Source organism: Cuculus canorus, chromosome 1 (assembly GCF_017976375.1).
Source record: "Cuculus canorus isolate bCucCan1 chromosome 1, bCucCan1.pri, whole genome shotgun sequence".
In the NCBI taxonomy this organism is placed as follows: domain Eukaryota; kingdom Metazoa; phylum Chordata; class Aves; order Cuculiformes; family Cuculidae; genus Cuculus; species Cuculus canorus.
The window spans coordinates 97,387,726-97,400,899 of NC_071401.1; the positions used below are offsets into that span (position 1 = coordinate 97,387,726).

Sequence of the window (13,174 nt, forward strand, 5' to 3'; positions counted from 1 at the left end):
CAGAAAGTGCTGTTGGAGACGTAAATCTGCTCCCCTTTGAAGTTGTGTTTCCTGATTCTTTCATAACAGACACTCTTACACTGTGATGCACCAGCTTGTTGCTGCTGTGGGTACAGTAACTGCGACAGAGATTTGATTTAGTTCTATGAAAATGTTTTAAAAGATGTTTTTAGTTCCATATCTTATTTTTGAATATCTGTTTCGAATTAGTGTAGCAATGTTGCACAAGCTCTTTTACGACCAATCAAGAGAATGACGAAAAAATAGTTTCAAATTTAGAGCATAACCGTAAGAGCCTGCCTCATACTCAAGCTTTTCACAACTGACAATTTGAAGCCAAAAATATTCTTTCATTTTTCTCTTGCAATAACCTTGGAAGAAAAAGAAGAAAAAAGCTAGCATTTAACTGTAAAATAACCTTTGTTTTCTAAATGAAGCTTTTCTTGTGTGGGAATTGAACATCATGTACTTTTTATGTTATTCATGAAACCTAACACACTGTATGAGTCCTTTGGTTTAAAAAGGAAAAGAATAATTAAAAAAATACACACAGGAAAACACAGTAGGAGAACTTTTGAGAACTTCCTCCACTGTGTTTTCCCTTTCATTCAAACTATTTGTAGTGGGTTCTGCCATCTCTGCCAGCAGGTTTCTGTGATCCCAGACTGTGGATGTGCTAATCTAAGTATGTTCTGTGCTCTTCAGTTGAATTTGAAAGTCTGTCTGTCCAGTTTTTGCAGAAGTTGGTGAAGGGTCCTACAGCTTCAACTATATCAAGAAGTGAGCTTGAGTGTGTGAAAAGTGTAAACAGGACAGGCAGAACCTTTTGTCTGCTGTAGTGAGGAGAGTGAGCTGTGCGTGTTTTAAGAGTGAAGTGGGTTGGTAATTTGCCATTATTTTGTGTGTTAGCTTGCAATAAATGGAAAAGTTTGGTTTGTTCTTTTCTCATTGTTTTCAGTTGGTTCAAAATAAAAATATCACCAAAACCCAGAAAGTGCGCTTTTTTACTGCAGAAATGTTGATTCACATTGCTTCTCTCTACCGCTGGAATGGGATTACTGATGTCAGCCCTGAGGATTTGAAGGTCTGGTAACAATTTTTTGTAACTCCTAGTCCTTGACCTGCCTTCCCCTTCCTGCCACCCTCTTGCAGCCCACAGGTTTTCAGATAACTCCTAGTTCCTCTAACCACGATGAGCTCAAGAAAGAGGCTACGTAAAAAGAACCCTGACTTGCTCCTGCTTCTCACTGCTTGAGGAGAAGGGTTTGTTTCTCCTCCCTGATTCCCAGAACTGCAGTGCACACATGTTAACCAGGGAGAAATGGGTCTTTTGGGTGTGAGTACTGTATTCTGTTTCCTGCACACGTTTGTGTCTCTGGGAGAATATATCAGGAACAATCTTCTTGCCTGTGCCCCATTCCCATCCTACACATTGCTCTGATATGAGAGCTAAACTCCCAAGATGATTGCCAACCTTTTCAGCTTACATCGTTTGAGGGGTTGGTAGGGTTCCTGAGGGTTGAGCTGTTACTGATTTTACTGATCCGTGAAATCACATTCCCAAAGTCCTAGATGAGGCAAGGATTAGGGCTGCAGTTAGTGTGTTAGTACTGCAGATGTTTTGTTATCATCTCCTCATAAATAGTTTATGATTTTGCTTTTTTTATTTTTCTTAATTGTGTAATCTTTTTCCCCCCTTTCACTATGGGAATATATAAGGCATGTCTGTAAGCCCAGGGCAAAGCAATAGAGAGACTTCTGAGCCTCCACCAGGTTTTGGCTGCATACTTTTCACATTTGATCTTTAGAAGCCCAACCATTCATTTTCAAAACTTCTAACACTGAACAGCTGCTGCCTTATACTTTCTGTACTGGATTTTTATGCCCGTGCCTTTCCAATCCTGATACTGTAAATACCTTTTAGAGAAGATCTATTTCAAGTAGGTGTCTGCTTGGAGCTCTGCAAATCTCTGACCCTATTCATAAACATGCATTTCAGTTTTGAGTAATTTGAAATGCTTACAGTTCCACGCCATCCTTGTGAGTTACAGGGTTTGTGATTTCCCAACTGCAATTGTTAAGGGACTTCTCACTCATGGGGATCTTGGGCTGTGCTGGGTGTAAAAGAATTATGCAAACTGGGTTCACTTCTTTTTTCTTTTTTTGCTTGACATGGATATTTGATCATTTATTCCATTTTTGTATGGTAACTGGAAGGGCATTGATGCGCCCCCTTTCCCTAAATACGTATTCAGTGCATTGTTAGCTATCCATCTTTCTTGCCCTGTGTTAAAGCTGTTATGTCTTCTGCCAGATTGGCAGAGAAGACATAAACATGCTTGTTTCGTATACTTTATGTGGAAGGCTTCAGTGATTTTGTTGGTCTTTCTGAACTTCCTTATAGTGGACTTGGCCTGTACAGTTGAAAGTTGGTTATTTCAGATTAAATATTATATACTTGACTTCAAAATGCCAAGATTAGCTTGCCCAATTCATGCAAGTTTCACGTCACTACTTTTCTTTAGCTTGATTTTTCTCTCTTGTTTTCCTATCTGTCTTCATATCAAATGCCCTAAGTCAGTAATGCCCTGCAAACAGTACATATGTACATAAATTTGGGAGTTTTACTTCCTGTGAAACAAAGTGTTCTAATATTTAATCTGCTTAATACAGAAACCAGAACTTATTAATCTGAATGAAAGCCAGACTATCTTTGAGCATTTCTGTAAAAGGAGCCTAATAAAATATAGAATGAAATTGATGTAAGAGTTTTCTTTTGTGGTACCAAAAATCATATGCCTTTTTTACTCCTCTTTGATTTTTGTAGGTGACTCAAGGTTCTGAAGAGGTGGGAAAGATGATGGTACGGGAACTTGTTCATAATTTCTTAATGGACCTTTGCTGCTCTCTGAAACATGGCATAACTTTCTATGATCCAAGTCTTGGAACTTCTGGCAAGTAAGTCGTGGGACAGCTGAGACTGTGTGAGCTTTGTGCTAGGAACAAGAGAAACTTCTAGTCATTTTGTCTGCCCTTCCAGGCTAGTAACTTTACTGAATTCTGCTTCCAGCTCTCTCTTCTGTGACAGATGAAAGAAATACTTTGGGTTTTTTGCTGGTTTTGTTTTCAACTTCCCGAGGTCAAACTATTGGATCTTCTTATGCCTCAGCATGCTAGAGTATGAAGTGCTTTGCCCTGTTCATAGGGGCTTAGGCGTTGATCCTGTTACTCTGAGCCATCCTCTATACAACTAGATACAAAGTCTTTTGTTGTAAGATGTGATTTTGTACCATAGATTTTTTTTGATGTGACATTAAATCATTAAAGTTGCGGTGTTAGCCAGATTGTTGTGAAATACCTAGTCTCATGTACATTCTGTGGATCCAAATGATTTATCCCACAATTTGGCAAAATGCTGACATTGATTTCAGTGGTGTTAGAATTTGGCCTGCAACACCTAATCTGGAAGCCCCTTTTTGCCCTACCGTTTCCATTTGCTAACTATTCAAAATGAGTGTGCACTAAGATCATCAATAATAAAGAAAATAATTGAGACTTGTAATTCCATGGAGTGGTCTCATAGGGTGGATTTGTGCTTCATCACATTAGCTGAGCAAAGAAAGTACTGGATTGCAGTATTAATACTGAATGGTGCTACAGCAGGTTGTTTTTTTGAGCAAAATTTTAGCTGGTATTCATCTGTCATCTGCAGTTTTCTCACTTTGTTTAGGGACATACAGAAGAAAACTTAAAAAAAAAATATAGACTGCAGAAAACACTTCAGAGTTTAATGATAAGTTTTAAGTCTGCATTTTTTGCTTTGTGGAGTTTGGTTAGAATATTCCTGAAACATTCTGGTTTTAATTAGAAGTAACTACTGTTTGCCATGAGGAAAACCTGTAGGTAAATTAAGTTCTTAGTTTTCTGAGTATAAACTCAGAAATTATGCCAGCAATTTGAGACATCTTGCCTTGAATTTACCCCTGCAACCCTTAGAAGAGTTGCAGAGTAAGCATCACATGTATCTTTTTTTGAAAAGAGTTTTTTTGTCTTCAATAGGGGAGGAAATGTGGTGCTTCTGCGCTTTCTGCTTGGTTTAAAAACTGCAACAGAAGACGACATGGTTGCGGATCTCATGGTGAATATTCTTAAAGTATGCCCAGATTTATTGAATAGATACTTTAAGGAGACCACATATTCCTTTGTTCCTAGACTGAAGTCTGCTTGGATGGACAATTTGAAGTTGCTCAAAAAGGTAAGGGTATGAATGATGCACACCACCTCTCCACAGAAATATGCAATCCAAATGCTTTTTTCCCTTCAAAAATTGAAGTAGTTTTTGTAAAACAGTAGTGCAGAATTACACAAAATCATAATAGGAAAGACAGTAAAGTTAAATATTCCTGCCTTTGACTGCTTTTATTACACATATATATTGTAATGCCATTCCTATGTGAACTTTGTTGCAATTTGGGCCTGTGTTATGGCCATGTTAAGTACAAACTAACCCTGAGTTAATAAATTTAGCCAAGGTCTTCCTAGTGACAAGGGATGAGATTTCATTGATTTTTAGAGGTACTGAGCTGAAGGTGGAGGAGTGGGGTTTGTATTTTTGTTCGTTTCTGTTTCAGGTGCCGCTGTTCTGTATCAGAGGAAACTCGCATGTCTGAAGGTTTATTGTGTTTGCAGCTGTAAATGCACAGTATTTTAGAATTTATTAAAGTCAGTAGAAAACATTCAGGCACACTATTTCATAAATAATGATTCTAAAAACAAAGCAGTCCAGCAGTGGAGAGGTCAGGTGACTGAGGTTTAAGTGAGCTAAACAGGAAGGACTTAGTGGCTCTGAAATAACGCCATCAATTTCTGTAGTAATGTTAGGAAAGAAGCAGCAGGATGCTGTTAAATGTTGGAGAGAGTAAATAGAGAGGGGGAAATGGCATCCACTTTTCTGTGGATGATGAGGAAAATGAGACAAGGCTCAGAGCCACAGCTGCTTTACATAAAGTGTAGACATGGAGTGAATTGGAAGGTCATTTGTTAAAATGCCATGCTTAGAACAGGAGGCTGTATAAACATTTACCTAGACTGGGAAAGAAGGAATTGGTGTAAGAAGTAATAGGAAGCCACCTTGATGGTTTGAGATGCAGCAACATGGAAGCTCAGCTAGAAAAACCTTTTGTCCTTTCTGAATGTTCCTCTGCCTCTTTGTTTGGCTTAAAGTGAATGGACAAGTAGCATCTGTAGTCTGTTTGTTGAAAAGGAGTGAATGGCCTTTAGCAGGGATACAGGTTGCATACAGATGTTCCAGTTAGCTCAATAGGAGTCTGCTGTAATATTTCTGTATAAAAATTGACATCTAATGCTGGCATTACTTTTGACAAGTCAAAACCCTTCTGTAAAACACTTCCCAGAAGAAGCTGTTACCTCCAGGGCTATATAAATGTTGATTAAATTGTTATTTTTATTTCAGATCTATGAGGCTCAACCAGAAATCTCCAATTCTTTTAAGACTTCAGAGTTTATTCCTCTTCCCAGGTTGCTTTCTGTGGTGATGGTAACAACAGTCCCTGCAGTGTGCAATAAAATAATGTTCACCCAAGGACTAAATGTAAGAGCAAGCTATAGTATTCATTGGATTTTCCTGACCCAATTAATGCTGTTTGATTTAAGTGTGATCATTCAAGAAGTTCTTTAATTAGTTCAGTTACACGTGTTTTATATTGTCTGTCCCAGCATAAATCTGGCTCGGAGAAGCACTGAAAAATGAATTAAAACCCATTGATACTGCTTCCAAGAGCCATTCACAAGCATCATTTCTGCCAGTGCTCACTAGTGGTTTAGGCTGGGAATCTGAAAACCTACAGATTCTTTCCTGCAAGCCAAAGTTTAGGAAATAATTAATTTTGTTAACAAATTTTAACATATATTCAGAGTGCAGATTATATGCAAAGCATAAGAGGAAGCACCAAAATGTGATTAATTCAACTTTCTTCTTTTAGTTACCCAGCACAGTAGTGCGGCACAGCATACTGTCACTTCTGTCGATGGTTCTGAAAAGAGTCTTGAAGAATATTGAGTACTGTTTGAATGAAGAAACATGGCAAAGGTCAGAAATCTACACAATGTCAATGATGCAGGAATTTGTACAGCTGTACAGAGAAGCCATCAGCAAGGTACAAAGTGAAAAGAAAACTGGGGTCTAGATATGAGTCATTTTGCAGCAGGTAACCACTCTGCACTTTCTCCCTGTGTGGCTGAGGATTGGAAGCCAGAAGAAGAGTGTACTTGGGCAGAGGTTCGGCAAAAGTAAAGGTGCACTGCTTGGTTTCAGATATTTTTCTGATTACATACAAGGTCAGTTAAAACCTTTGTGAAAAGCAGCAAATCCTTGTGTTGGTTGGTTATGAGTATTTTTATCACAGTAGCTTTGTCTCAAGCAGGAGAACTATTGCAGTTTACTCTTATTGCTTTTAGCTTTTACCAGACATGAACAATATAGTGGCTGCCTGGCAGTCCCTTCTGAAGCAAGGAAGAGAGCACCCCGATGGCCAAGAAGAGAAAAGGGGAAGTGATGCGAAGGCAGTGTCTGAGACAGCAGAAGCTGCTGAACAGCATGGTAGGCAAAGCAGTTGGAATTGCTCCTTTTTATGTGTATGTGAATGAGTGTGGAGGAATCCTCATGCCATGTAAGGTTTTTAGCTTCAGCACGTTCCAGGTGTTACTTGTGCATTTACTGTTTGTCTTTACTTTGTTCAGTTCTTCAAGCGGCTTAATTCTGACCAGCATCAGAATTGCTTAAGAACACAGTTTGGCAAATAGGCTGCCATTGCTGCTAGAAGGTTAAGCAGTTTAACTTTCTGCTATCACAGAATCCCAAAATGGTTGAGGTTGGAAGGGACCTCTGGAGGTCATCTTGTCCAACCCTTTTGCACAGTGCTGGTTGCCAAGGACTGTGTCCAGACAGCTTTTCAATATCTCCAAGGATGGAGACTCCAAAATGTCTCTGGGAAACCTGGGCCAGTGCTCAGTCACCATCACAGTAAAAAAGTGTTTCCTGATGTTTAGAGGAAAACTCCTGTGTTTCAGTTAGTGCCCATTGTCTCTGGTCCTGCCACTGGTCACTACTGAGAACAGCCTGGCTGTGTCCTCTTTGCACCCTCCCATCAGGTATTCATACACATTGATGAGATCGCTCTGAGCCTTCTCCAAGGTGAACAGTCCTAGCTCTCCCAGCCTTTCCTCATAGGAGAGACGTTCCAGTCCTTTCACCATCTTTGTGGCCTTTCACTGGAGTCTACTGTCTCCAGGTCTCTCTTGCACTGGGAAGCCTAGAACTGGACATGGCACTCCAGGTGTGGCCTCACCAGTGCTGAGTAGAGGAGAAGGATCACCTCCCTTCACCCGCTAGCAATGCTTTGTCTAATGCAGCCCAGGATACCATTGACTAATAAAAGGGCACATCACTGGCTAATGACTGACCTAGTGTCTATCAGGTCATCTTCTGTCAGGCTGTTTTCTGTTGGGTGGCCCCCAGCATGTGCTGGCTGTTCCTTCTCAAGTGTAGGGCTCTGCATTTCTCCTTGTTGAACTTAACCCTGCTGTCCTTGAATTTCCTGTGCTAGTGGAAGTATTTTTGCAACCACACAATAAAGCAGGTAGGGAAAGTTATAGGCTTGAAAAATAATTTTTGAGGGATTTTCGTTTGGCCAAGTTATTTTACCATGACATAGTTTTTTTGAAGCAGTTGAGTTACTGTGGATACAAAAATGCTTGTGTTGCTCTAGCACAGGATTAGAAATGTGTAAGTGTTGGAAGAAGGAGAGAGTGTTGAAGTAAAAGCTTCAGTTTCTTCTCTCAAAACCAGCATCCCCCATGAAGGACTTGCTTTCATAGTCCCATTGAAGACAACTGGAAGTTCTAATACTCTCTGTAGCTTAGTTGGCAGCCTATGATGTTTTACTTATAGACTGACAATAAATCTACAGTTAATTTCATGTCCTTCACCAGGGCATATTCCACAGTGAGACTTCCTGGAGCAGAGTTTTTCAGTGTTTGTCCTTCTGTATGTGGCTTTGAGCAGAAAAGTAGTTGTCAACGCTGACACTCCAAGACTTTTTTTGGTAGAGTGCCTGCTGTAACCAGTGGAGCGGCTAATGTCTAAAATACTGCAGCTGTAGTTTCTCTGCATACCAGGGTGATAATAGTGTATCACTTACTGTTGTCTCACCTTCTGCAGCTTTATTTGCACTGTGGCCACTATAAAGAATTCTTTTTTTTAATGGGAGTTGAGACTCGGGCAAAGAAAGACAAAGTTATGCATGGCACCCATCCAGCTCTTCATAGCTCCCTGAGGGAGAGCCAGTTAGCAGGAAGAAAGTAGGTGTTAAAAAAAAAAAGATTTGGCTGCCCTTCACTTATTTTGCTTCCTTTCATTAGTGACTGGACAAAAGGTAGCTTTTATACGTCCTCATGTTATAAACGAGAAGAATATTTAGCTGCTGAGATAGCTTTTCCTAAGAAGTAAACAGCTGCCTTAACTGGGGTTGGTGTTTCTCCCATACAGATGTTTGTTGTCTCCCTCTTGCCAAGAGGTCCCATTGAGAAAGTATTATTTTAAAAGAGGGAAGGAAAAGAAAGAAGCCTTTAACTGAAGTAATAAACTGGTAACAAATTAGTGTACTGTCTCCTGCACTTCCCCAGTCAAACCTTCCTGGCATTAGGTAAAAGTAGTGTTCCTGGAAACCAGCAGCTCACGTGACCATATCCTTCTCTTAATTTTTTTTTTCTATTGTTCAGACTTAAATTAAACAGCATTGGGACTGATCGGATTCTTCTAGTTGAGGTTGTATTTATATGTGTGAGCACTTTTCAAATCAAATTAGAAATGGCAACTGTCAATTTAAGCATAAAAGAAGATTATTTAGTTTTAGAAGTATTCACATGGAAATGCTAGGGAAGGAACTTGGATATTCCATGTGGGTTTTTTCTGTTTCTTCTTATTAGTGGGAAAGATAAGCTAGTGTTTCAGAGGCAGGTCTGTTGGAAATACAGTTAGTAATTCTTATGTTTACTAACACATCTGCTATACTGTGCTCTCTTGGTATAAAGGAAAGAGAAACTAATTATGTAAACGCTTTGTTCAGGTTCAGATGATGCTGAGACACTGTTTCTGAAAGCCGCACTGCTTCAGGTCATATGCCTTTATCAGAAGGTTGTGCCTCACTTGGTAGCACGGAGCAATTTTGATTTTAGCAAGCTACTGAAAGGTATGTGATGGGCGTTTCTATTACCTTCATTGTTTTCTGTGGTTATTTACCAAGTCTGCAATAGAAGAGAATGTGCTTTTCTGTGTACATAGAGGAAGAACTGGCTTGGTTTCTTCATTGTGTTGGCATTTAGTGTTATTTCTGCAGTGCTCTTGCACTCCTCTCTCTTGCACTCTGTAGCTGCTCTGCTACACTCGGTTGTTGTAAGTGGTAGGTTGCTCTATAGACTTCCTCTTTGTGTGTCATATTCTTGCAAATATTTGGTCTTTGTGGGGTTTTAATTCTGATGTTTTTGAGGAAGGCTCATGTCCAACTCTTAATGAGATTTGGCTATGTGATTCTCCTAGACCTATGTCAACAATCTACTGTAAGTAAGTTATTTCCAAACTCTCATTATCTACAGTGATATGGAATTTTTTTTAACAATAGTTTACAGGAAGTTTGGAGTGGGGGAGAGGAACATAGCAATTCACCAGTCTCCTCTGGAAGATCTTTTAAAGTTCAAGTGTTTTTTCCATATACTGTGTGTGTAGGAGAAGAACAATATTGTGTATGGTATTATCTGCTGTGGAAAATCTGTATGTGGAAGCACGTTAGCAATATTGTTGTATTTTTGTGTCTGATGTCAAGCTCACAGAGGGTGTTCCTCTTCGTACAGCAGAAGTAAACAGAGGTGTTCTGTACCTGCTTAATGCAACAAGGATGATAAGCCACAAATTATGGGCTGTGGGCAAGATCCTCCAGTACTGCTTGTGGTACAGTAAATACAGCCATTTAAAATTGAGGCTAGAGGAGAGAACAAAATGTTGTTCGGGTGTTGCTGCTGCCTGTGGGCCACCAGAGCTTGTAGACCACTAAAACAGAGCAACTCTCTGTGTTTTAGGCGGGTCTGGTATGTGTAAGGATGGGAGTTACGTAAATGCCTTAATTAAAATCCATCAAAGGAAAGAGGGGCTTTAAACAAAAAAACCCTCTAAATCAACTGTCTCATGCATGAGGTTTTTCCTCCCTCTGTGAAGCATATTTAATTGGTTTGTATACTTGGTGACTCACCAAATCACATACCCTGTTTATCCCATTATTTCTTGCATTGGTCATCTTTCTTCAATGGACAAGAGGCAGGACACCATTTTGTGAGGCAGAAGTCTCTTGGATGGTAGATTTTGTTACAGTATGAACAATAAAAGTTGAACACGATGGAAAAGAAAGTATCATTCTCAAACAAATGTAATTAAGTGAGCATTGGATATTAATTTTGGTGAAAAATTATATGAATGGTAGAAATGATGGTGTAAATTAATCATGAAACTTTGTTCTCTCAGATGCCAGCTTGAGAGTTCTGTTGCTCCTTGCCCTTATTGAAACATACTCTCCAAAGGCAGTGTATTTTTCTACCTTGTAGCGATATGCTCTTTAAACAGTTGGTACTGTCTTATTCATTGTTGGATAGACTTTTTAGTGACTTTTAAAATATATTGTTTTCTCTCTGTTGTGCACTGTAAAGTTACTACACAGACTATGAAAAGCACGCGGACACTAAAGCTTTATATAGCTGATCTCAGTGTGTAACTTAACTGCAGTTAATGTGTGGGCAGGTCGATTTTTGGAGCACAATATAAAAGTCTCTGCACGGTTTTGTGACCTGTAAGGTGAAGAATTCTGAGTTTGTCCCATAGCAGTCATTTTAAACAGATGATAAAAGCAAAGTAGGGAGAGACGCAAGTGTAAAGTTCCATTGCCTGTAGCAAATATTGTAGTAGTATAAGCATTAAGATTTGTTATTGACTTAAATTCTGTATTGTAGTCTCCAGTTTATCCTGCAGTTTGCTTCCTGCAGGACACAGCTTTTCAGAGTTGCTGAGACAGACAGAAGGGATTTTGTATTCCCGTGCACCAATGGTGTCTTGTGCCAGGGGCAAGTGTTAGACACTCTCTGGTGAGGGCTGTATTCCAGCCTTAGGCTGACCGAACATAATCATAATGTGTCTGGGGATCTCATCATATGAAAATTTGTGGATTGCCAGCTTATCTCGCAGTGTTGGTTTGAAATACTAAATGATTAGTGTTCCTGAAATCTCAGGAAGATACACCAAAATAAAGTTGATTGTATTGCTTTCACACCTCAGGTATCGTCTCCGAAAAGGGCCTCCGAGAGGAAGTCCCTCCTGTACTGCAGCACCATATACTGAAAGTGGCTTTGGAACTTCCTGCAAATAAATTTGCCTGGTTCAGAGTACAGGTAAGAGACTTCAAGGCAGATTTTTGTTTCTTTGGCCTGTTGCCTTCAATTTTTTCCATGAAGCACTGCCAGGTTTTAAACCAATTCCATTCCAGTCATTTTTGGAGGTGACCCTTTTGTAAAACCAGTAGGAATTGAATTATAGGCTTAGCATTAGTGAATCCCTTCTGAGCTGAAAAGTTTTTCTTCTCTGGCAGAAATTTTTGCCTCCCTGAAGAAGGCTGGACAAGGTTCCTTCAGCTGTTCTTGTGCTCAAAGTGGGGCAAGAGAGTTTGCTGGTTTCCACTTGTCTGGCAAGTCTGAGATTGCAGACCTAGAAAATAAGCTGCTGATGGGAGCCATCCCACCTCTTCCCAGGGAAGGTTCTGGCATTTGTGAAGGCTGTCCCTCCTTTCTGTGATTACTGGAAACCTTCAGGGCTCCTGCTCCCTTCTTTACTGCAGGCCTGTAAAGTAAGAGAGCTGTAGAGAGCCTGCTCTTTATGTCTGGAGAAAAGAGTGTACCTAGGCAAGCAGAGACACCCATGGGTGTTATGAATTATAGCCCTGCCTCGTGGGAGATCTTCCGTCCTTTCCAGCTGGCTGTAGAGGAAAAACGAGTAGCATTAAGAGGAAGCAGGGGAAAATCTGGAAACAGGTGAAGAAATGAAAGTATTTTCCTGTGGCTTTGCCATTATAGTACAGACAGGTTTTAACAGAAAAGATAAAATCCAAATCTGGCAATGTTACAGAGGGTTCAAGTTGTTAGGCGTCAAATGCAAGTCAGTGAGAAAAGTCACATCCTTGTGACTTGCATTGTTTTCCCGTTCCTTGGGGATCAGTCTCCTAAATGATTATATTTCTTATTCAGACAGTGCTTGTAGGAAATCTGAATTCCAGGGAATTATAGAAGTAGGATGGATGACTAGGGAGGAAGGTGGCTTTATCTTGGACCCTTGTATTAGTTGGTGTTTGTATTGCTCTTCTTCATCTTTCAAAAAAAAGTTGTCTTCTTGGCGCACTGAATGTGAAGTAGTATAAATGATCCCTTTTGTTTCTGACCTTGGTATTTTTGGGCAGGTCTACAAAATAATGTACTTTTTTTACATGTCTGCTTCTGTATAACGTAATCCTGTACACCATTGCTATACTAGGGGAAATTTAATGTAATTTTTCTTTTAGGGTGTTTCTGAGACAGAGAAGATGTCTGGTGAAAAATCAGTATTCTATTTACTGATGAAAATGTTTGTTACAAGTCACCATTCTCATCTGAAAATCTCTACCAAAAAACTGATCATCAAGGTAAGTGGTTGATCCGAAATATCGGCATGGTCCCATTGGTCTAGATTTTCTATGTTCTAATTTTTTTGTTAAAGGAGATACCTTTACTAAATAGTTGTGTGGCCAACAGCTGTCTTTGCTGTTTTCTGTTACTGTTCATGGACATTGCTGTAAGATAACTACCTGTTAGCTAAATATTTTATTAAAGTAAATGCTGTCAACTGAGTTTGCTATAATGGGTGGTGAAATAGTAGGGAAGATATGTTTAACGTTTTCACACGTGCCCCTCAGCTGAATTAATCCTGATACTGCAATAAACTGATGTAGTTTGCATCTGTAAAGATCTTGATATTTATCAAGAAGAGATTATTTTTTATGTTTCTTTTTTATCCCCGTTTATTTAATCT

The 13,174-nt window shown here is 39.6% G+C and overlaps 1 protein-coding gene across 1 annotated transcript in view; it reads left to right on the forward strand.

The window, feature by feature from the left end:
- Positions 1-13,174, forward strand: part of URB1 (URB1 ribosome biogenesis homolog) — a 55,465-nt gene that overhangs the window by 9,705 nt on the left and 32,586 nt on the right. Inside the window, 9 exon segments of the mRNA XM_054079432.1 lie at positions 959-1,084; positions 2,828-2,958; positions 4,060-4,255; positions 5,474-5,611; positions 6,003-6,176; positions 6,478-6,619; positions 9,147-9,269; positions 11,396-11,508; positions 12,669-12,788. Coding sequence (XP_053935407.1) covers positions 959-1,084; positions 2,828-2,958; positions 4,060-4,255; positions 5,474-5,611; positions 6,003-6,176; positions 6,478-6,619; positions 9,147-9,269; positions 11,396-11,508; positions 12,669-12,788 — 1,263 coding nt within the window.